At 43.9% G+C, this 22,117-nt stretch overlaps 1 protein-coding gene across 2 annotated transcripts in view; it reads left to right on the top strand.

Annotated features, from left to right (window-relative positions):
* The first annotated feature begins 206 nt into the window (after positions 1–206).
* LOC147125086 (exocyst complex component 1-like) overlaps positions 207–22,117 on the top strand; it is a 189,892-nt gene continuing 167,981 nt past the window's right edge. Inside the window, exons 1-3 of one of the 2 annotated variants that reach the window (XM_085997193.1) lie at positions 207–330; positions 495–676; positions 21,967–22,097. In XM_085997193.1, coding sequence (XP_085853319.1) covers positions 553–676; positions 21,967–22,097 — 255 coding nt within the window. In that variant the 5' untranslated portion in view covers positions 207–330; positions 495–552. The other variant, XM_085997183.1, reaches the window with a different exon arrangement.

Raw genomic sequence — 22,117 nt, forward strand, 5'->3', positions numbered from 1 at the left:
TTGGCAGCAGTCACTCTGATGTTTAAAAGGGTTTTCTCACGATTGACAGCTGATGCCGCCTTCAAAAGACTATCAACCCCTCCGTGCTAGCTACGAGCCCTTTGCTGCCTTTATTTCAAATGGAGGGGAGAAAAACCGTTAAGCGAACGGAAGCAGCGCGCGCGCGCATCGAACCACCTCGCGCAGTTCCGTTGCTAAGCAAACGACTGTCAATCAATGGGATCAGTGGGCGGGCCGAGCCTCGGTTTGGTTGAGGAAATCGAGCTGCACGCGCATTATTTCCCTCGCGCTTCCGTCGGCAGGAAGCGTCTGTCAGTTGGTGAAATAAAGGTACAGGCCGGATGTGTTAGAGGAACGGTTTCTTTTTCAGTAATAAATTGTATATTTTTGGATTATACGATCTCCAGCTACTAAAACAAAATATTTAAGAACATTTTCCATCGTTGTTGTGAGGATTGCACTCTCAGTATAACACTACGTTATCTAATCTTCAGAGACTTCCTGGATTGAGTTTTAAGCAAAAGAAAGAAAACTATCATTTCTGCATCTGCTATGATTGCCATTCGGAACCACTTGCAAAAAGATGTTTTCACACCGCAGGAAGAGAGGCTGCTGGGTTTGGTGTTCGTCTGGAAAGCTGGAAAGAAGCGGAAAAACTCTATTTTATGTGCCGCAGGTGCGTGGGCTGTGCAATAGTGCGGTGGATCGGACTATAAAAACGCGCTTTGTTGTCCGGTTTGAGGTTTTATGCTGGGAGCAGGTGCATCATGCGATCCTTGTTGAGAAAAGTTTTAACTTTATACATCCAGTTTCCTAAAGCCCAAATTCTTGGTAGCTTCAATTGCGCCGTGTGTTCTAGCTAATCTGTCTATTTTTGACTCGTGTCTGCGTTGTGACCCTCGCTTCAGATGTCAAATGTAAGAAAGGAAGTCTGAAATAAAAAACAAAATGATGGAAATACTCAGCAGGCCAGGCAGCATCTGTAGAGAGAGAAACAGAGTTAACGTTTCAGGTCAATGACCCTTCGTCAGAAAGGAAGTCATTTGGCTTCTTCTGACTTGGAGCTGGAAATGTATAAGCATCTTCCAACCTGAAAACTTTCCTCACTAGCTGTATTTGATCTGAGGGCGTGCCTACTTACAATGAGACTTGGTGACTTAAAGGGATAGGTCAAGTTAAGCACAACTGCACCCGAACTTTCAATATTCAGGAAAGATAGGCAAAAAGGAAAAGGAGGTGGGGTAGCATTGCTGGTTAAAGAGGGGATTAACACAATTGAAAGGAAGGATATTAGTTCTGATGATGTAGAATCTGTATGGGTAGAACTGAGAAATACCAAGGGGCAGAAAACGTTAGTAGGAGTGGTATACAGACCTCCAAACAGTAATGCGGAGGTTGGGGATGGCATTAAACGGGCAATTAGAGTTGTGTGCAATAAGGGCACAGCAGTTATCATGGGTGACTTTAATCTACATATAGATTGGGCTAACCAAATTAGTAACAATACTGTGGAGGAGGAATTCCTGGAGTGTATACGGGATGGTTTGCTGGACCAATATGTCGAGGAACCAACTAGAGATCAGGCCATCTTAGACTGGGTATTATGTAATGAGAAAGGATTAATTAGCAATCTTGTGCGAGGCCCCTTGGGTCGGAGCGATCATAATATGATAGAATTCTTCATTAAGATGGAGAGTGAAGTAGTTGACTCAGAGACTAGGGTCCTGAATTTAAATAAAGGAAACTACGATGGTCTGAGGCGCAAGTTGGGTAGGATTGATTGGGGAATGTCACTCAAAGGGTTGACGGTGGATAGGCAATGGCAAACATTCAAAGATCGCATGGATGAACTACAGAATTTGTTCATCCCTGTTTGGCATAAAAATAAAACAAAAAAGGTGACTCAACCGTGGCGAACAAGGGAAATTAGGGATAGCATAAGATCCAAGGAGAGCACATATAAATTGGCCAGAAAAAGCAGTAAACCTGAGGATTGGGAGCAGTTTAGGATTCAGCAAAGGAGGACAAAGGGATTAATTAAGAGGGGGGGAAATAGAGTATGAGAGTAAGCTTGCAGGGAACATAAAAACTGACTGTAAAAGCTTTTATACATATGTGAAGAGAAAAAGATTGGTGAAGTCAAGCGTAGGTCCCTTGCAGTCAGAATCAGGGGAATTTATAATGGGGAACAAAGAAATGGCACACCAATTAAATACATACTTTGGTTCTGTCTTCACAAAGGAGGACACAAATAACCTCCCAGAGATGTCGGGGAACATAGGGTCTAATGAGAGGGAGGAACTGAATGAAATCAGTATTTGTAGGGAAATGGTGTTAGGGAAATTGACTGGATTGAAGGCCGATAAATCCCCAGGGCCTGATAATCTACATCCTAGGGTACTTGAGGAAGTGGCCTTAGAAATAGTAGATGCATTGCTGGTCATCTTCCAAAATTCAATAGACTCTGGAACAGTTCCCATGGATTGGAGGGCAGCTAATGTTACCCCACTATTCAAAAAAGGTGGTAGAGAGAAAACGGGGAATTATAGACCGGTAAGCCTGACATCGGTAGTGGGGGAAATGCTAGAACCCATTATAAAAGATGTAATAGCAGAGCACTTGGAAAACAGTGACAGGATCGGACAAAGTCAACATGGATTTACAAAAGGTAAATCGTGCTTGACTAATCTACTGGAATTTTTTGAGGATGTAACTGGTAGAATAGATAAGGGAGAACCAGTGGGTGTGGTGTATTTGAACTTTCAGAAGGTTTTCGATAAGGTCCCGCATAAGAGATTAGCATGTAAAGTTAAGGCACGTGGGATCGGGGGCAAGGTACTGACTTGGATAGAGAACTGGTTGGCAGACAGGAAGCAAAGAGTTGGAATAAACGGGTCTTTTTCCGAGTGGCAGGCAGTGACTAGTGGGGTACCGCAGGGATCGGTCCTAGGACCCCAGCTATTCACAATATATATAAATGATCTAGACAAGGGAACTAGATGTAATATCTCCAAGTTTGCAGACGACACAAAGCTGGGTGGGCGTGTGTGCTGTGAGGAGGATGCCGCAAACTCCAGTATGATTTGGACAGGTTGGGTGATTGAGCAGAAGCATGGCAGATGCAGTATAATGTGGATAAATGCGAGGTTATCCACTTTGCTGGCAAAAACAGGAAGGCAGATTATTATCTGAACGGCAATAGATTGGGAGAAGGGGAAGTGCAACGAGACCTAGGTGTCCTTGTGCACCAGTCGCTGAAGGTAAGCATGCAGGTGCAGCAGGTGGTTAAGAAGGCAAATGGTATGTTGGCCTTTGTAGCGAGAGGGCTTGAGTACAGGAACAAGGATGTCTTGCTGCAGTTGTACAGGGCCTTGGTCAGACCATACCTTGAGTATTGTGTGCAGTTTTGGTCGCCTTATCTGAGGAAGGATGTTCTTGCTATGGAGGGAGTGCAGCGAAGATTCACCAGACTGATACCTGGGATGTGGAGAGAAAGCAGGGACAGGGTACTGAACTTGGATGATCAGCCATGATCTCATTGAATGGCGGAGCAGGCTCGAGGGGCCGAATGGCCTACTCCTGCTCCTGTCTTCTATGTTTCTATGTTTCTAACAGCAAAATGATACATTATACATTTCATAATATTAGCATTATCAAAGTGTATTCTTGATTTATAATGAGCATTGCCATGGGAGATTGGCTAGATTTTATCTTGTCAAACTTAGTTGAGGCATTTGATCTATGATAGTAAACCTTGTAAAGTATCTTACAAGATACTTAACTCAGTACCAGTCTCTTAAAGGGGAAGGAAAGTCTAGGGGAGGGGAGTGATTTTTGTTAAAATCACCTCAACTCCTCCACACATTTTATATTGAAAAATACATAGTTATATGGAATATTTTTTGGGAATTAAAAAATGTCAAATGTTTCCTGACCACTAGACTGTTCTGAATGCTGATGTTACTAGCTGGGAGTATCCCCATGATTCTCAGAGAAACTTCATTGTAAGTAATGCAGACTGTTACTTGGAATCAGTCTGAGAGCTGATCCAGAGCCATCAATCTGAGGAAAGTAGCCTACTGGCTGTATATGCTATATATTTTTTTTAATCCGTTTTTAAGGGATGTGGGCGTCGCTGGCAAGGCCAGCATTTATTGCCTATCCCTAATTACCCTTGAGAAGGTGGTGGTGAGTAGGGTTGCGAAGGGGTGGAAAGTTTCTGGGAAATTTCTGGAAATTTTCCACGGGAAGTTTATCTTGGGAATTTTGCCCAAAAAAGCACATGCTAGCATTATATATTTTTTTGTATGTATTTCTTTTTTTTCACAGGTGCACTCTTAAAATTACTAACTGAGATGGAATCTTAATTATTAAGGAATTTCTTAATCAATATATGTTTATCTTCTTACTTGGGTCATTTTAATAATTACAAGTTTTGTGTGTGACTGTGAACAAATGTGTCCTGATTGGTTAGATGAGTGGATGAGCGATTAGCTTCCTCTATTGGTGATGTAGCATTGTGCGTGCACAGATCATGCTTCCATCACATGGAGCATCAGAAAAAATTTACTCACCCTGTTGCAATCGTGCTGATCGACCGCAGTTCGACACCGAGATGAATGCCCTTTATTTCTCTGCATAGAACAATGCCACGTTTACCGTCGGATGTGTGGAAGCATTTTACCCCAGGCATTAAAGATGGAAAGACTGTGTACATGTGCAAACACTGTACAAAGCTATATGTAAAGAATGCCACAAAGATGCAGCAGCATTTATCCAAATGCAACAACTTCACTCAAAGCTCACAGCAGTCAGCCCAGAGTTCCTCTGCTTCCATTCAAGAAGATGATGGTTCACATTCAGCATCAGGCTCCTTATCATCAGCAACTCCTGGCCCACTTGGAAGGTTCTTTGATACAATGGATAACCATAGCCAGAAGAATACAGATAAGTGCCTTGCTCGAGCTGTATATGCGACAGGCTCACCCCTCATGCTCACAGCCAGTGTGTACTGGAAGACATTTTTCAATGTTACTCGCCCTGCATACTGTCCTCCCACCAGACATGCTTTGTCTACTTATTTGCTGGAGGCTGAGTATAACAGAGTCCAAGGAAAGCTCAAAGAAATGATAGAGATGGCAGATTGTGTTGCAGTTATCTCAGATGGATGGTCAAATGTATGAGGGGAGGGCATCATAAACTACATCATCTCCACTCCTCTCCCAGTGTTCTTCAAGAGCACAGACACAAAGGACAACAGACACACAGGCACATACATTGCTCATGAGCTGAAAGCGGTCATCAACGATCTTGGATCACAAAAGGTCTTTGCAGTAGTTACTGACAATGCTGCGAATATGAAGGCTGCTTGGGCTCAAGTGGAGGAGCCCTACCCTCATATTACGTCTATTGGGTGCGCAGCTCATGGGCTCAACCTGCTCCTCAAGGACATCATGGGCTTGAGAACCATGGAAACACTGTACAAGAGAGCCAAGCAAGTTGTTAAGTATGTCGGGAAAACAGGTAGTTGCAGCAACCTACAACTCCAAGCAAACGACAAAGAACAAGAACAACACACTGAAGCTGCCCAGCAACACTAGATGGAGTGGCGTTGTCATAATGCACAACAGCTTTCTGGAGGGTAAGGAGTCGCTGCAGGAAGTAGCAATATCCCAGTCTGGGGATATGGAAACCACCATCAAGAAAATACTGCTGGATGATGTGTTTTGGGAGAGAGTGGTTAGCAGCCTTAAACTACTCTCACCAGTAGCATCTGCAATTGCTCAGATTGAAGGAGATGACGCTGTCTTGTCAGATGTTCTCGGGCTTTTTGCTGATTTTAAAAGAACAAATCAGTAATGCCCTACCCACATCCCTGCTGCTCAAAGCAGAGGAGAAGGCAATTGTTCAATTCATACAGACACGTCAAGAATTTTGTGTTCAGCCGATTCATGCTGTAGCATACGTGCTGGACCCAAAGCATGTTGGGAGACCAGTACTTCCTGGAGAACCGATCAACAGCGCTTACAGTGTGATTTCTACCCTCTCACACCACCTCAATCTAGACGTGGGCAAAGTTCTGGGAAGTCTGGCAAAGTTCTCTACCAAGGTCTTTGGAATGGGGACGGGATATGGGAACCATGCAAGCATATCCGTGCACATACCTGGCGGAAGGGACTTTGTGCATCTGAGGCCCTGTCACCCATTGCATCGGTGATACTCCAAATCCCACCTTCATCAGCGGCCTCTGAACGAAACTGGTCACTTTTTGGGAATACGCATACAAAGGTGCGCAACAGGCTGACAAACGAGAGTGGAGAAACTGGTGGCTATCCGGGCGAACCTACAACTTATTGAGCCAGATACAGAAGTGTCCACCACACAGCTAGACAGTGACAGAGGAGGAAATGGACACGTCAGAGCCAGAGTCAGAGAATCAGGAGGAGCAATGATGAGTAGAAGACTCATGAGTAGAAGACTCAAAGGGACAAAATAAGGACAAATTACAGGCTAAATAAGCTGACGCTCTTTTTATTTTATTTTAGGTGGGTCTTTTTTGTGGGGGTTCAATAAAGTTCAAAATTATAATCTAAATAAAGTTTTGAAAGCCTGTTTTTATTTGTATGGAACAGTATGTCTATTTTGATGACAAAGATAATATAAGGGTCAGAGACAAAAACCATCAGTGTGCAAAAAAAACTCAAACTTCCCATAAATTCCTGAAAATTCCCATGGAAAGTTTCCTCTTTTTAAAAAAAATTCCCGGAATTTTGCAACCCGAGTGGTGAGCCACCACCTTAAACCGCTGAAGTCCGTGTGGTGAAGGTACTCCCGCAGTGCTGTTAGGGAGGGAGTTCCAGGATTTTGACCCAGCGATGATGAAGGATTGGCGATACATTTCCAAGTCAGGATGATGCGTGACTTGGAGGGGAACTTGGAGGTGGTGGTGTTCCCATGCGCCTGCTGCCCTTGTCCTCCTAGGTGGAAGAGGTCATTGGGTTTGGGCGGTGCTGTCAAAAAAGCCTTGGCGAGTTGCTGCAGTGCATCATGTAGATGGTACACTCTGCAGCCACAGTATGCCGGTGGTGGAGGGAGTGAATGTTTAAGGTGGTGAATGGGGTGCCAATCAAGCGGGCTGCTTTGTCCTGGATGGTGTCGTGGTGTCGAGCTTCTGGAGTGTTTTTTGGAGCTGCACTCATCCAGGCAAGTGGAGAGTATTCCATCACACTCCTGACTTGTGCCTTGTAGATGGTGGAAAGGCTTTGGGGAGTCAGGAGGTGAATCACTTGCCGCAGAATACCTAGCCTCTGACCTCCTCTTGTTGCCACAGTATTTATGTGGTTGGTCCAGTTAAGTTTCTGGTCAATGGTGACCCCCAGGATGTTGATGGTGGGGGATTCGGCGATGGTAATGCTGTTGAATGTTGGGGAGGTGATTAGACTCTCGCTTGTTGGAGATTGTCATTGCCTGGCACTTCTGTGGCGCGAATGTTACCTGCCACATATTAGCCCAAGCCTGAACGTCATCCAGGTGTTGTTGCACGCGGGCCTGGACTGCTTCATTATCTGAGGAGTTGTGAATGGCACTGAACACTGTGCAGTCATCAGTGAACATCCCCATTTCTGACCTTATGTTGGAGGGAAGGTCATTGATGAAGCAGCTGAAGATGGTTGGGCCTAGGACACTGCCCTGAGGACCTCCTGCAGCAATGTCCTGGGGCTGTGATGATTGACCTTCAATCACTGGAGTCACTGAAGGATATCATCCAGTTGGTACTGTCGCTGCAGCAGCCTAGTGGTAAGGAAAGTCAAAACAGTGATGGAGCATTTTATCTTTTTATTTAAAAAAAACATTTTGAACGTCTTTTTTAATGTGTTGTGGTAGAATGTATTTTTGTCTGTATTTGGTCATTGATTTGAATTCCTTTATTATTAATACCTGTACACACGGCTAATTTCTGGGGGTATTTCTGCAAGATACTGTAGAAATGTTGTGCAAGCTGGCAAAGGTCAATTGGATTATTACAGGGGCAACTCAATCTAAGGACTAGTATTCCATATATATTTTTAAAAGCATTGTTTGAATGTTTGAGAGAACATTTGTGTTAAGGGCTTTTCTTCTGACATATCTTCATAATATGTCTGAAATAAGTTGGCCAAGGTATCTGGCACCAAAGCACCAAGCCAACTAAGGCTGTAGTGTTTGACAGCTATGTCTGATATGATAACATGGGTAGTACTTGTAAGCAGGTGCTGGACCACTGATTTTTTCTTTTGGGGTTATCCTTTTTGACATACAACTCTGTGTGGTCAGGGGTTTCCTTTACATTGTTATATTGGACTGTCTTTGCTTAGTTCATCAGCCTACAATCTGTAGCCAGCAGAGAAACTGGGCTAGTTTTACTCCATGGCAGTGATTCACCCTGTAAGAAGTCTTTATTATCAATGTTTGCTGTATTTTGAAAGATAGCTCAGATAAATCATTTTTATTACTTTGATATATTAAGGAGAATAGTAAAGTTTGTAATTATTGAAACGTTTTGTCCTTAATTCTGGTCATTTACTTGTTCCTATATTAAATAAATTGTCTCTTACTTTATAGCCTGGGTCTTGGTCTGATTCAGCCTACCGAAGGTGAGGACATGGTATGTTCCAGTAAGCTGGTGTACAGTGGCAAGAGTTTGCTGCTCAATCCCTGGGTCATGTTGTTGATCTAGATATTAGACAAGTTAATGGTATGATCCAGGTTGCAGGGGACGTTCGATCCATTCGTGGGAGTGTTTGTTGATGGTGAACCTGAGTAAAATATCTAGTGCTATACCAAAAAACTTAACACTTGGGCAATACTTTATCTAGTTTCTTCTCCTTTAAGGATAATAGTGTGCCTACTTCCTCTAGATTCTTCCCCTCCCTGTAAGCATTGTTACAAATTTTGGTTTCATAATTTCTCAGGTTTGGCAGTACTAGTCATCATTCCTATAAACAGACCCTGCATCTCTTATGTTCAAGAGTTTACCTGTACAGCTCAATATCTAATTATATGATAGTGTAATGTGGGGTTGTAACAGTAGTATCCCCTTGGGATCTCAACTGCATATTGTGTTCTTCACATGTGCTTCTCCAATATTTCAGTAAGCAAACTGATTAGCATTTAGTGAGATATGAATGGTTGCGCCGCTTTATTTTACAAACTGCAAGTGAACATACTGAGTAACAGTCATACCAAATGTCACACATTCCAACTTAACTTTCATTCCCCCTTTTATAAACTAGAAAAATAATAAATACGTTGCTCTGTCCCAGTTAGTGGGCTAATTATACTTGCGATTGGTCAGTCTCATCCTCAAAATAGAATTAATCTTCAGTGGCAGAGAGGTTGTTTGGCACTTAGCACGCCATTAAAAGGGTACTTCGACTGGAATCATCGCACCAACGCTCTTCTCGATCTCCCTTGCTGCAATGCTCCATCTCACCCTCAGTAAGCTCCCCACTGGAGTGGAGCTAATTTACAGAACAAACAGGAAACTGTTCAACCGCTGTCACCTCCAGTCCAGATCCAAGGTCGTCCCATCCTCTGTCGTCGAATTACAGTATGCAGACGATGCTTGCGTCTGCGCTCACTCGGAGGTCAAACTCCAAACCATCGTCAACACCTTCACCGAAACGTACGAGAGCATAGGCCTTACACTAAACATCCGTAAGACAAAGGTCCTCTACCAGCCTGCCCCTGCCACACAGTACTGCCCCCCGATTATCAAAATCCACGACAAGGCCTTGAACAACGTGGACCACTTTCTATACCTCAGGAGTCTACTGTCAACAAGGACAGACATCAGCGACGAAGTCCAACACCGCCTTCAGTGTGCCAGTGCAGCCTTCGGTCGCCTGAGGAAGAGAGTGTTTGAAGACCAGGACCTCAAACCCGGCACTAAGCTCATGGCCTAGAGAGCAGCAGTGATACCCGCCCTGCTGTATGCCTCAGAGACATGGACCATGTACAGCAGGTACCTCAAAGCACTGGAGAGGTACCACCAATGCTGCCTCCGCAAGATCCTGCAAACCCATTGGCAGGATAGGCGCACCAACGTCCGTGTTCTTGCTCAGGCCAACATCCCCAGCATTGAAGCTTTGACCACGCTCAATCAGCTCCGATGGACGGGTCACATTGTCCGCATGCCCGATATGAGACTGCCAAAACAAGCGCTCTACGCGGAGCTCCGGCATGGCAAGAGAGCCCCAGGGGGGCAGAGGAAACGCTTCAAGGACACCCTCCAAAGCCTCCTTGGAAAAAGTGCAACATCCCCATCGACACCTGGGAATCCCTGGCCCAAGACCGCACAAAGTGGAGGAGAAGCATCCGGGAAGGCGCCGAACACCTTGAGTCTCTTCACCGGGAGCAAGCGGAAGCCAAGCGCAGGCAGCGCAAGGAGCGCATGTCAACCCAAGCACCCCACCCACCCGCCCCTTCAACCACCGTCTGCCCCACCTGTGACAGAGACTGTAGGTCCCGCATTGGACTCATCAGTCACCTGCGAACTCATTTTTAATGTGAAAGCAAGTCATCCTCAGTTCCGAGAGACTGCCTAAGAAGACTGGAATGGATGAGCCCTAATTTTTTTTTGGAAAGTTTAGTCCATATCTATGATGTCAGGACAGGAACTTTACGCTGTGCAGTACATTTGAATTGGGAGCCAGACAGCGAGGGATGCCGTTTCCGGGAAGCTTATGGAGGAATGTCACATTTCAGACAGCAACTTCTAGATATTCATGTTTAACTGCACATGTGCACTCACCAGAAGTTGCTGTCTGATTTGCACATAAATAAAGGTGAGCACTGTTAGCCACACCGTTATTTTCACAGCAAAGTCCAGCCCGTGGTTTGTGTAGTGCTTGTGTGCTACCTGCTGCAATGCTATTCCATTCATTCATAAAATGTAATTGCAATATATGATGTGGTAGGAGTGCACATGAGGGCATACATTTGCCAATCGAGTGTCAGTCCAACCAGAAGTGGGGTGGTGTGCATAAAGCACCCACCCAGCCTGTAATACACAGATGCCATACATATTTCTGGGGTCAGTGTCATTTGCATCATCTCGGGAGAAATGGTGTGGGAATTTGCTGTGGATGGGTGAGAAATCACTGATTTAAAAGCTTCTAGCAGCTTAGTGGCAGGAGCTCAGGAGGACCTAGAATGCCCTGTTTCTCTGGGGGCCATACGATTTCTGGTGGAAGAAATGATGTACAGGTGAGGAGACTCTCTTTCGGATGGTGTAGCTGATACCAGCAGGGCTCTTCTAATCCACTGCAGTGTAGGTGCACGCCTGCACATTTTAGGACAGATACTTCCACTGTTCACTGGAAATGACGCAGAAAATTGTCGGGATTCTGCATAACAGTCACTTTTCCTGAGAAAATCTGAGCTATTGACCCAATATCTAGACTAAAATAACAGCATGTTAGGCAGGCATTGCTAAAGATCAGCTTTTGCTGCAATGTGAATATAGTGGTATGTATTGTATTATTGTACACAGTCTTAGCGATTATAGCAGGTGCATCTGTTCTGTATGATACTGGGCAGCTTGCAGAATAATTTTTGTTGGTGTATCTGACCCCCCTAGAGTGGTTGATCAGTCAAGTGAGCACGTGATATACTTGTGATACTTCCACTCTAATGGTCGCAGTTTGGAAAAAATGATCTTGTTAACTAGCATATCCAGGGGGACAATTGAGCAGCATGTTCAAAGTAACATAATGATCGAAATAACAACAGAAAACGCTGGAAACACTCAGCAGACCAGGCAGCATCCGTGGAGAGAGAAACACAGTTAACATTTCAGGTCGAAGACCCTTCGTCAGAACTGAGAAAAAAGCAGGAAATGAAACGGATGAAAAAGCAAGTTTGGGGGAGGGGATGAAAGAACAAAAGGGAAGGCCTGTGAGAGGTGATGATCGGTTGGCTAGCTTTGCAGGTATTGGATCATTCCACTGATGGCAAGATTTATGAGATATTGGCAATTGAAGAAAGCTGAAAGTTGCTAAAGATGAGCCCTGAAGAGAGTTTTGATTTTAGCGCCATATAGCAGCGTTGGTAGTTCCACAGAAGATTCTAATCCTTATCTGCAGGTTTTGCCATAGCTTTTGTGAAAGGTTGGTCATGACTAATCCAGCAGGACTGATTCTATAGTTCACTTCCTCATTAATAGCCATCATAGTGGACAATGCTATCAACATTGTAGGAACACATCACCTCCAAGCAGCGCACTATCCTGACTTGAACATTTATTGCTGTTCCTTCATTGTCGTTGAGTCAAAATTTTAGAATTCTCTACCTAACCTGATTGTGGCAGCATCATCACCACTGGTTCAAGCCAGCAGCTCACCACCACCACCACCACCTTAAGGCAACCAGGGATGGGCAATAAATGTCACTTTACCAATGTTCCCTACATGCCAAGAGCAATTAAAAAAAAAAACACCAAAATAGGTGAACTGTTGGGTGTTTTTTCAATCAAGCAGCTGACAGAGACTCTCAATGAATAATCAATTGTGTTATACTGAAATTAGAGTTGTTTCTGGGCTGCTGTCACTTTCCTTCTGTTGTCTGTTAGAGTTTTATTGACAAAAAACAAGTTGTCCCCCTGTATTCTCAGCAGGTGATAGGTAATTTGTGGAGTACTGTAGATAGATCCATACCCTAATTTATTTAGGGAAAAAACTCTTTTGTTGAAGTTGCCAATCAATACTTTGTTTTCTGCTTCAGTGTTCAGAAATTGATTTGGTCTTCAGTATATTAACCAATAGAATAGTGTTATCTATCACTTGGGTAATACACTAAAGACCAAAGAGAAAGGACATTGATTGTATGGAAAATGCAACTGGCATACAATAGGAATGTCTTGTACAATGCCATTCCCCAGCATTCTGACATAAATTGATGCCTTGATGCCTCTGATAGAATCAAAGAACAAACCAAGGAATATGAAATATAGTCCGCTTGTAAAGCTAAGTTTGTAGCATTTAAAATGACAACCATCTGAGACCTTTTTCATATCTTTATAATGACTAACATTCAAAGATGTTGCTGAACAGAATTGCAGTTTTATATTCCTTTAGAATCTTGATGGGATTGATGTCTTGCCAAAAGGTAGATTTTTTTTCAGAATCTTGGCAGCTTAAAAGACAAAGGAAAGTGTAGAAGGGAATATATTGGTTAAAGTGTAACATCCCCCCCCCCCCTTGAATTCTTGTTATTTTCCCTTTCTGTCAAGACCTATCATTTTGGGTCTCTAAAGAGAACAGTCTGCTGATATTGTTACCGGCAAATTGGCAGGTATGGGAGCTGCTGTTTCCTTGATTCAGTATCTCTTGTGTGTCATGAGATTAATAGGATGTCCAATTATTAGAATTCCTATGCTGATCTTTCATAGTTGGCATTGTGCAGACAGGGGTGGGGGTAAGGAGGCAGGCGGGGGTGCTGCTGAAATGTTGGGTGTGGGCTTGTAGTTGATTACTAGAAGTTTCTATAATAGCAAAATACTGCGGATGCTGGAAATCTGAAATAACAACAGAAAATGCTGGAAATACTCAGCAGGCCAGGCAGCATCCGTGGAGAGAGAAACAGAGTTAACGTTTCAGGTCTGGGACCCTTCACTAGACGTTTCTAATTTGGTTTTAATTTATATTCCATTAGTTTGTTTCTAGTCATGGTGGAAACACGATAATGCAAGTTTAAAAAAAAATTCTTTAAGGTGCATGTCTTGGTACATAAAAGCAATCAAAAAGGCTAATGGAATGTTGGCCTTTATCCCATGGGGGCCAGATTACAAAGGGGAGAAAGTTATGGTTTAGTTGTATAGAGCTTTGGTCAGAGCCCATTTAGAGTACTGCGATCAGTTTTGGGCACTGCACCTCGGGAAGGATATGCAGGAAACTTTGTGCTATCCGGCACCGATGGGACCGAGCTGTTGCCGTTCCCTCAAAACTGCCGGACAAACCAGCGCTAATGTTGAAAGATACGGAAGCTTTTGAGCTCCGTATCTGTCAACAAACCCTGTTGCTTAACAGCTTCTAAACAGTCCAAGCGTCTCTGTAGCTTAGCAACAGCTTCAGCGAGACCGTGCAGAGCTTGACTGTTGAGAAAAAAGCAACGAGAAGAAAAAAAACCTAACGAAAACGGCTCCTGATTTTTGCCGGTGGCTCAAGTATTCCGGACAGTTAGCCTCCGGATAACACAAAGTTTCCTGTATTGGACTCTGAGAGGGTGCAGTGCAGATTCACCAGAATGATACCAGGGCTTAGAGGGTTAGCTTATGAGGACATGTTGCATAAACTTGGCTTGCATTCCCTTGTATTCTCAGTGAGGTGTTTAAAATGTTAAAAGGATTTGATAGGGTAGATACGGAGAAACTGTTTCCTATAGGGGAATCAAGAACAAGGGGGCATAATCTTAAAAATGCACCTAGGCCATTCAGGAGCATTTAAAGCATAGATGTTTAAACTGGGATCCTCCTATTTCAAAGGGTTCATAAACACATCTCAATGTCCCCAAGTCATCAGTTTTGCGAATTTTTCTGTATTTGTTGATCTACTAGCACATTATTTCTGTTGCTGTTAATGTGTTAATAAAAAGAATTTTCTGTAACCATGACACTCCTTTGTACTCCTGCTTTTGGAAGATAGGACAGGGTATTCCTAAGTATGTGACAGTATTTGCAGGGATTCGCAGGAATGGATGCATATTTCCAGGGATCCCCAATTCAAGTTTTAAAAAACACTAATTTGAGATGAAAAGCTACATTTTTCTAAGGAATTAAACTGATGGATTACAGTGCAGAGATAAAGTATTTTTTATTCTCTTTTATGGTTGCTATCATCTTGCCGTATTCCTAAATAGTCATTCCTTTTTATTCCCCAATTTTACAAGCACTTAAGTAGGATACTTGATTGCTAGTTTGTTCTAATTTTTATTTTCATTTGAGGTTGACTATATTACTCAAGTGATTAACTCATGGGTATGTTTAAGTTGGTCACTGCCTGGAGTGGAAATAATTGTAAAACATTGACAACAAATGTGGTGTAATACAAAATATCCATATTACTGTATAACTTTTTTGAAATAGCAAATTTTGATAGGCCACCCCCTCATCCAGGGAGTCTCTCTTTTTCCTCCTCCAGGTTCCTGAAGACTTTGACTCATGCTGAGGAATGGTTCAATGGTACAGAATTCCTCAGGCACCTCACTCACGTGAATGTTCTTTATATGGGGACCCAGACAATGATGTTTTTGGACTGAGTGCTTTGAGGTTATTGGTCTGTGGATGGGGTATCACAGCCACCCCTAATGTCCTCCCACTAGAAATGTTCACTTGAGTAATAACCAAATGGAAGACTGTGGTGGATTTTCCCTCTTCTCCTACATGGCCAGAAGCATTAAAGCCAATTGTTGTGATTCTACAGCTGCCTCAAATCAGAACTAACACAGCACAAACCAGGCATTGAGCCTTGAACCCTCTTGATGTTATGTGGCCCAGTACTACATTGAGTGATAGATTTACTGAGCCATCGTGGGAGCCTGAATTGTCTGTATTTAAGATAAAATATTGCTTTGTAGAAATGGAAATAAGTATATTATTGATGGTTTTCTTAATTATAAATATTACTGTAAAAGGCAATACTGAAAGTCAAACAGACTTTGCATCCAGTTACAGCACTAGCATCTGTACTGAATATCTAATTGATTTTGAATAGCTGTTCTCAAGGATGTTCCCTGCTGAATTATTATAGTAACTGTCAAAGAAGTTCCACCTGCTGATCTTCTGGAGCTAAGAGCACACTGACTCATCACACACAAGTCATTCCCTTGAGGCATTTACTGACCTTTTTGGGACATCCAGACATTAACATTTCAACTGTGGAAATTCAGCTGATTTATTTAATAGCAACAGGCAGTCTGCAGTTGCCAGCACCTCACTAATAAGAAAACGTCAACAGATATTTTCTGTATTTTGATTTTTTTTAAAAAGGTCAGTCTATAAATATGATGTGACTGCAAATGTTTATCTATCATATATTAAAAACTTATGTCTGTGTGCACTTCCTGTGCACCATTTAACTTCCTGTTGTCAATTTTGTCACACTTTGTAAATTTTTCCATTATAAATTCCTATGACTACATTTATTGAGAAAAACACACGTCAGCCCATTCTAACTGCAATCTGGCTGAAAGGTTCCCACAGTTCTCTCCAAAATGCCTTTTTTTCCATCTGCCATTTTCTTCCTCAGGAACTCATTTCTAATGTCCAAAATAAGATTTTTAACCAAATCTAAAAAAAAATGCATATTTCACAATAGCCGAATTACATTTATTAATTAAACTGCTTTTGTGATTTTTAATACCTTCATTAAAACTTTTACTTGAAGGCCTCAGCCCAAAAACCTGGGCTTTGAGTTGTTATTTTTACCCAGAGCTACGATGCTGTCAGGTGAATTTAGATTCTGCAAACTGTATGCAGACATATGCGTTGTAGCTAATTTTCCAGGATGCATCAGTATCAATCAGTCAGCTATGCGGACAAATATACAGGAAACTTTTTTTTACCCGGCACCGACGGGACCGACTGGTGCCGGTTCATCAAAAATTCCGGATAACCGAAAGCTATAGTAAAAGATACGGAGCTGAGAGCTCCGTATAAAGCAACAAACCCTGTTGCTTAGCAACAGGTTCAGAACAATGGCCACAAGTTCCAAGCGTCTCTGTAGCTTAGCAACAGCTGCAGCCACACCCTTGCACAGCAACAGATCGAGGAAGGGAAGTAATAAAACTTACCTGAACCTACTCCTGAATTTTGCCGGTTAACCGAGATTTCCGGTTATTTAGGTGCCGGTAAATCGAAAGTTTCCTGTATTGTTTTCTTTAGCTTCCAGCAGTGTCTGCTAAGTTTTTCAGAATTAATTGAGGAAAAGCTAGAGGACAAATTTCAAAAGCCTTACCGAGGTTAAAAAAAATGGTGTGTGTAAAATAATAATGTTTTGATTAAACACCAGTTGAATTTTGAAGCCATCTAATGATCTTGCCTGTGTTTCGTTGACGATTAGAAAAGGTCAGTGATGATATGGAGGAAGGAGCGAGAGAGATACAGACAGACAGAAAGAGAGAAGCCCTGACTTTAACCTCGCATGCCCGGCGAGAATGGAGTGTGCAAACCCTAAATTACCTGAGGAAAAACTCAATGAATCACTTCTGACAATATCTTTTTGTAAATTCCATCATCTGTGACTTTCTTTAAACCTATGTGTTGTAGAAAGTGTGCTTTGCTTAGGAAGTATTGGTGCTTAAACTTTCTTTCAGGATTATAGGTAAATATTATTAAGTGCCTTGACCACAGGAATAGGTAACAACAGAAATCATCACAGGGAAAACTCAAGAAGTAATGTTAACACATACTATAGTGCAAACCTTGAATTTACTGACTTTAATTCACCGATTATTTCCTATTCTTGTGAGTCTAGAAAGCTAATAAAAAAACTACAAAGGCAGATAATATGTGAATTATTTTTCTTCATACTCTTTCTGAAGATGAAAAAATTCTCAAGCTACTGATGTAGAAGAATGCACAGTACTAGAAAAGGCCATTATTGTCCATCAGACCACTTCCAAAGACTGGAAAGAAAATACAACACTCAATATCATACCCCTCAATCAATTCCTTCACTAAATATCCATCCAGCCAGCTCTCTCAAACTTTCCAATACAATTTGTCTCCGTGGTCAGTCCGCCACACACATTCATCATCTATCTACTATATATATAAATCGGTCATTCTGTCTGTCATTCTGTCTATCATCGCCTGTGCGTCTGGCGGGCTATGCGCTCGATAGTTACAGGGCGTACCTACGCGCGCGTTACCTCCAAAGAAAGCTTACGCTTCCGAGACGGTTTTAAGCGTATTTACGTTTCGGCCGGGCTAAAATCGCGCCCGCGGTATCCCAAAAACCTTCAACATTCCGCTCATTAGCATCTCATTATCCGCTCATTAGCGACAGTGACCTCGATCTCGACCAATTGTACGCCGGGTTGCTGGCGTGTGCCGCCGGGCCAGTCGGTGCGTGTGTGGCCGGGCCTTATCGTTCTGAACCGAGGTGAGTCGCCGCCATCTTGATTCCAAACTTTTCCTTTCTTTTTCCCGCTTTCTGCGTCTTTAAAAAAAAACGTTGCTTTTAAAACACATATTGTTTTTAAAAAAAAATGATTTAGAAACGAATTAACTTATCTAATCTCATTAATTTTCCTACCTTTCCCCGTTTTTCCAGGTAGGCCTCGAAGCCTCGGCTTCTCCTCCGCACCCATGCCCGAACTAGGCACCTCCCGGCCCCACTCGAAGGCTGCAGGGGCCGGCCTCAGCCCAGCGCCGCTACCTTAATAAAGGGTGCGCACGCAGCAGGAGCTGAGACGCGGCGTCTCTCTCTGGTTCGGCCGGGGGGCGGGGCTTGCTGAGCGTCGACGGTTACCCTGGCAACCGGGCCCGCCGGCCGTCTCGCACAGCCGCAATCGGCAGTCTTCACCTGGGGCGGGGGGGGGGCGCGACCCTTGGGTGCGCGCGCAGCAGGAGCTGAGACGCGGCATCTCTCTGTGGCTCGGCCGGGGGGCGGGGCTTGCTGAGCGTCAACAGTTACCCTGGCAACCGGGCCCGCCGGCCGTCTCGCACAGCCGCAATCGGCGGTCTTCACCTCGGGGGGGGGGGGGGCGCGACCCTCGGGGGGGCTCCCTCCCCCCGCCCCTCCCTTCCCCCCCCTTTCCCTTCCCCCCTTCCCTTTCCCCCTCCCCTTCTCCCCCCTTCTCCCCCCTCCCTCCCCCCTTCTCCCTCCTTCCCCCCCCTCCCCCCCCTCTCCCTCTCTCCCCCCCCTCTCTCTCCCCCCTCTCTCTCTCTCCCCCTCCCTTCCCCCCCGCCCTCCCTTTCCCCCCCCGCCCTCTCTTCTCCCCACCCGCGCTCTCTCTCTTCCCCCCCACCCGCGCGCTCTCTCTTCCCCCCCAGTCGCTCGCTCTCTCTCTTCCAACAACAACATGCCCTCGAAAAAGCCTCGGCACCGCCAGGCACTTCAGCTAGTTCTCTATGTAAATGTTTAGATATAAAGGGATATTGTTTTCAGTTCACATACCTTTCCTCTTCTCAGCTTGAATCTGTTCTCCCTTGTAGAATTTGGGACTATATCAAACATATTGGCTCGTATTTTCCAATGCCTACGGGTGTGTACGTGCTATGTACACACCCGTAGGGAGATCGGAAATGCCGCTTTCAGGCATGCCAAACGCATGCGCTGAAAACCGGCATTTCCTTGACAGATCGGATGCCTGCCCTAGAGAAGGGCCTCTGTGGGCAGAGAGTTCTGCTTTCTGGAGACCCTCCGCCTGCTGAAAACTCTTAGAAATCTTACGCCTGGTAAAAGCAGGCATAAGGCCTGCTTTTACCAGCATAAGAGTTGAAAAAAGTAAACATTTATAAAAGGTAAGTTTATTTTTAGCCCTGTAAAAAACTTTAATTTTTTTCAAAAAATTAAATTTTTGTTTAAAATATTTAATTTAATGTAATTTTAACTCATTTTCAAAATGTGATGGTTTAAAAAAAAATTATTTAATGTTTTAGTGTCTTTTTGGGGTGATCTCCATTCATATATTTGACAGGTCTATGTCAAACGTATGAAGGGAGATTCCCTTCTCCTATTGGCTGGCCTGGCCCACATGATCCCAGGGATGCTTGCGAACTGCATGCGCCCCTGGGATACGTGGGCCCTGCGCATTTCGACTGTGGAGAGGCCCAGGAGCGGAAGTGTCCGGACCTCGGGAGCCTTCAGGCAAGGGCATAGATTTTCTTTTCCGATAGGCGGCATCCGTACGCGGGAAGCCTCCTATCAGAAATCTTATTTAAATACAATGTCAACTGAGCCTTTTCTTCTAAAGCATAAACATTCACAATCTCCATAGCCCTTTTTTGTAGCTTCGGTGTTTAATCCCAGGTATAAATGTAGTTACTCTTGCTGAAATCAAGATGCTGTGCTGTAATAAAAACAGAAAATGCTGGAGATACTCAGCAGGTCAGGCAGCATCTGTGAAGAGAGAAACCGAGTTAACGTTTCAGGTCAATGACCTTTCATCAGAACAAAAGCAGGAAATGGAACAGATTTTTAAGCAAGGGTAGGGGCTGGGAAATGGGGGAGGGGATGAAATAACAAAAGGGAAGGTCTGTGATAGGATAGAAGGAAGGAGAAGTTAAGAGATATTCAAGGCAAAAGGAGATGGTAATGGGACAAGTTAAGAAACAAAGGATGGCTTTAGATGAAGTGTAAATTGTGCTGGCAGTATGAAAGACAGCTGCCATGCAGGAGAGAAGAACAGAAGGCACAAACAAAAAGTGTGGATAAATAAATATATATATGTGTATATATATATGATAGGGGCCAGGTTATGATCTGAAATTGTTGAACTCTATGTTGAGTCCAGAAGGCTGTAAAGTGCCTAATAGAAAGGTGCTGTTCCACAAGCTTACACTGAGCTTCTGTGGAACAATGCAAAAGGCCGAGGACGGTGAGGTCTGAGTGGGAGTGGAGCGGTGAATTAAAGTGACAGGTGACAGGAAGCTCAGGGTCCCCCTTACGGACTGAACGGAGGTGTTCCGCAAAGCGGTCACCCAATCTGTGTGCTGTAATATGGCTGGAAAAGCCACTGCATTCATCCCACCTGTCTAGATTATCACAATATTTGCTTTAACATTAAAGTGCACAAAGCACTAGTCAGAATGTTTCTTGATAAGACTAGTTTTTCTTCATCAAGTTGAGGGTAAAAGTGCAGCATTCTTATTTTGGACCTTTGTGATAGATCTGTATTAAATTCTACAATAAAACTTGGGCCCCAATATTTACGGGGAGGGTGCAGGGAAGGCTGAAAAGTGCCGAAGAACCCGGCAAGATCGGGGACGAGGAGGTCCTGCTGAACTTATCGGCAGGATCTCATTATAATTTTTTTGGATGTGTTTCCCGCCTAACAGCCAGATAAATTGATGGCCTGGCCCGTGGCTGCAAGGGAAAACCAGCGGCAGGAGGGCGCAGCCAGGAACCCTTGGAGATGGTCCTCAGCAATCTGGAGAGGGGAAAGGTCGCCAATCATGGCTGGGAGGGTGGAAGGTTGATGCTCGGAGTTGGCGGGGTAAAGGGGTGGGGTGGGGGATGGGAGAAGAGAGGCTGAAATCAGTAGAGAGTAAACTGAAGGCTTCCTTGAGTGGCCGGAGGGGAGCACTCCTGCTCATCCTGGCCCACAAGAAGTGCTAAAAAAGGCACTTACCTTGTAGAGCCAACAGCTCTTGCCTCCCTTTCACAACTGGTTTCACGACCCCTGGGAACATGCACAGCAGCAGTGAATTTTAAATCGAGCTCCCAATTGCACTGCGGGAGTCCGATTTAAACATGTTAATGAAGTGGCCTGCCTCTCCATGGCAGGACACTCTTGACGCCACAAAACCCACCGGTGTAACATTGGCAATATGCGCATTGGGCTGTGGTCGCGTTTCACACATTTGTCGGTTTACCCAACCCTCTCCCACCTGTTGTGGGGGACGGGGGAGGGGTTATTATCAAGACCGTAAATACTGAAGGTGAAGTGTTGGCACTGAATGGGCTGGATTTTCAACCATTGATGATGAATGAGCAGAAAATCTAACCCAGTATTGGCATATTAATGTGCTTGTTAAGCCTGATTGAACTGTCTGCCTATATTTAGGATCACATTATATGTGAAATGCAAGATACAAACTTGCAAAATTGAGCTGACCTGAATCAAGCTTTCACCTATGCCATTAACATTGGATCCAAGTTCAATTTGGATGAGCTGGAGTGAATCAAACAGAACAGAATTTGTTTGTTCCTAGTGGCAACATACTACAAAATGTAATGATTCCACATTTATTTTCTTGTGCAGTGTCAACTGATCGTCCATATCAAGCTTCCCTTGTGAAATTTAAAAAAGCTGATAAAGGTGATGTGTACAAACAAGTGGCATGGTGGTCATTTGAGGATCTACTGGTAGTTGACGGGAAGGATGCAGACAAGGTAGAAGGAGACTTGATTTT

The sequence above is a fragment of the Somniosus microcephalus genome, chromosome 1 (assembly GCF_052327205.1).
Source record: "Somniosus microcephalus isolate GS21.2 chromosome 1, FLI_Smic_1.0, whole genome shotgun sequence".
Classification (NCBI taxonomy): Eukaryota; Metazoa; Chordata; class Chondrichthyes; order Squaliformes; family Somniosidae; genus Somniosus; species Somniosus microcephalus.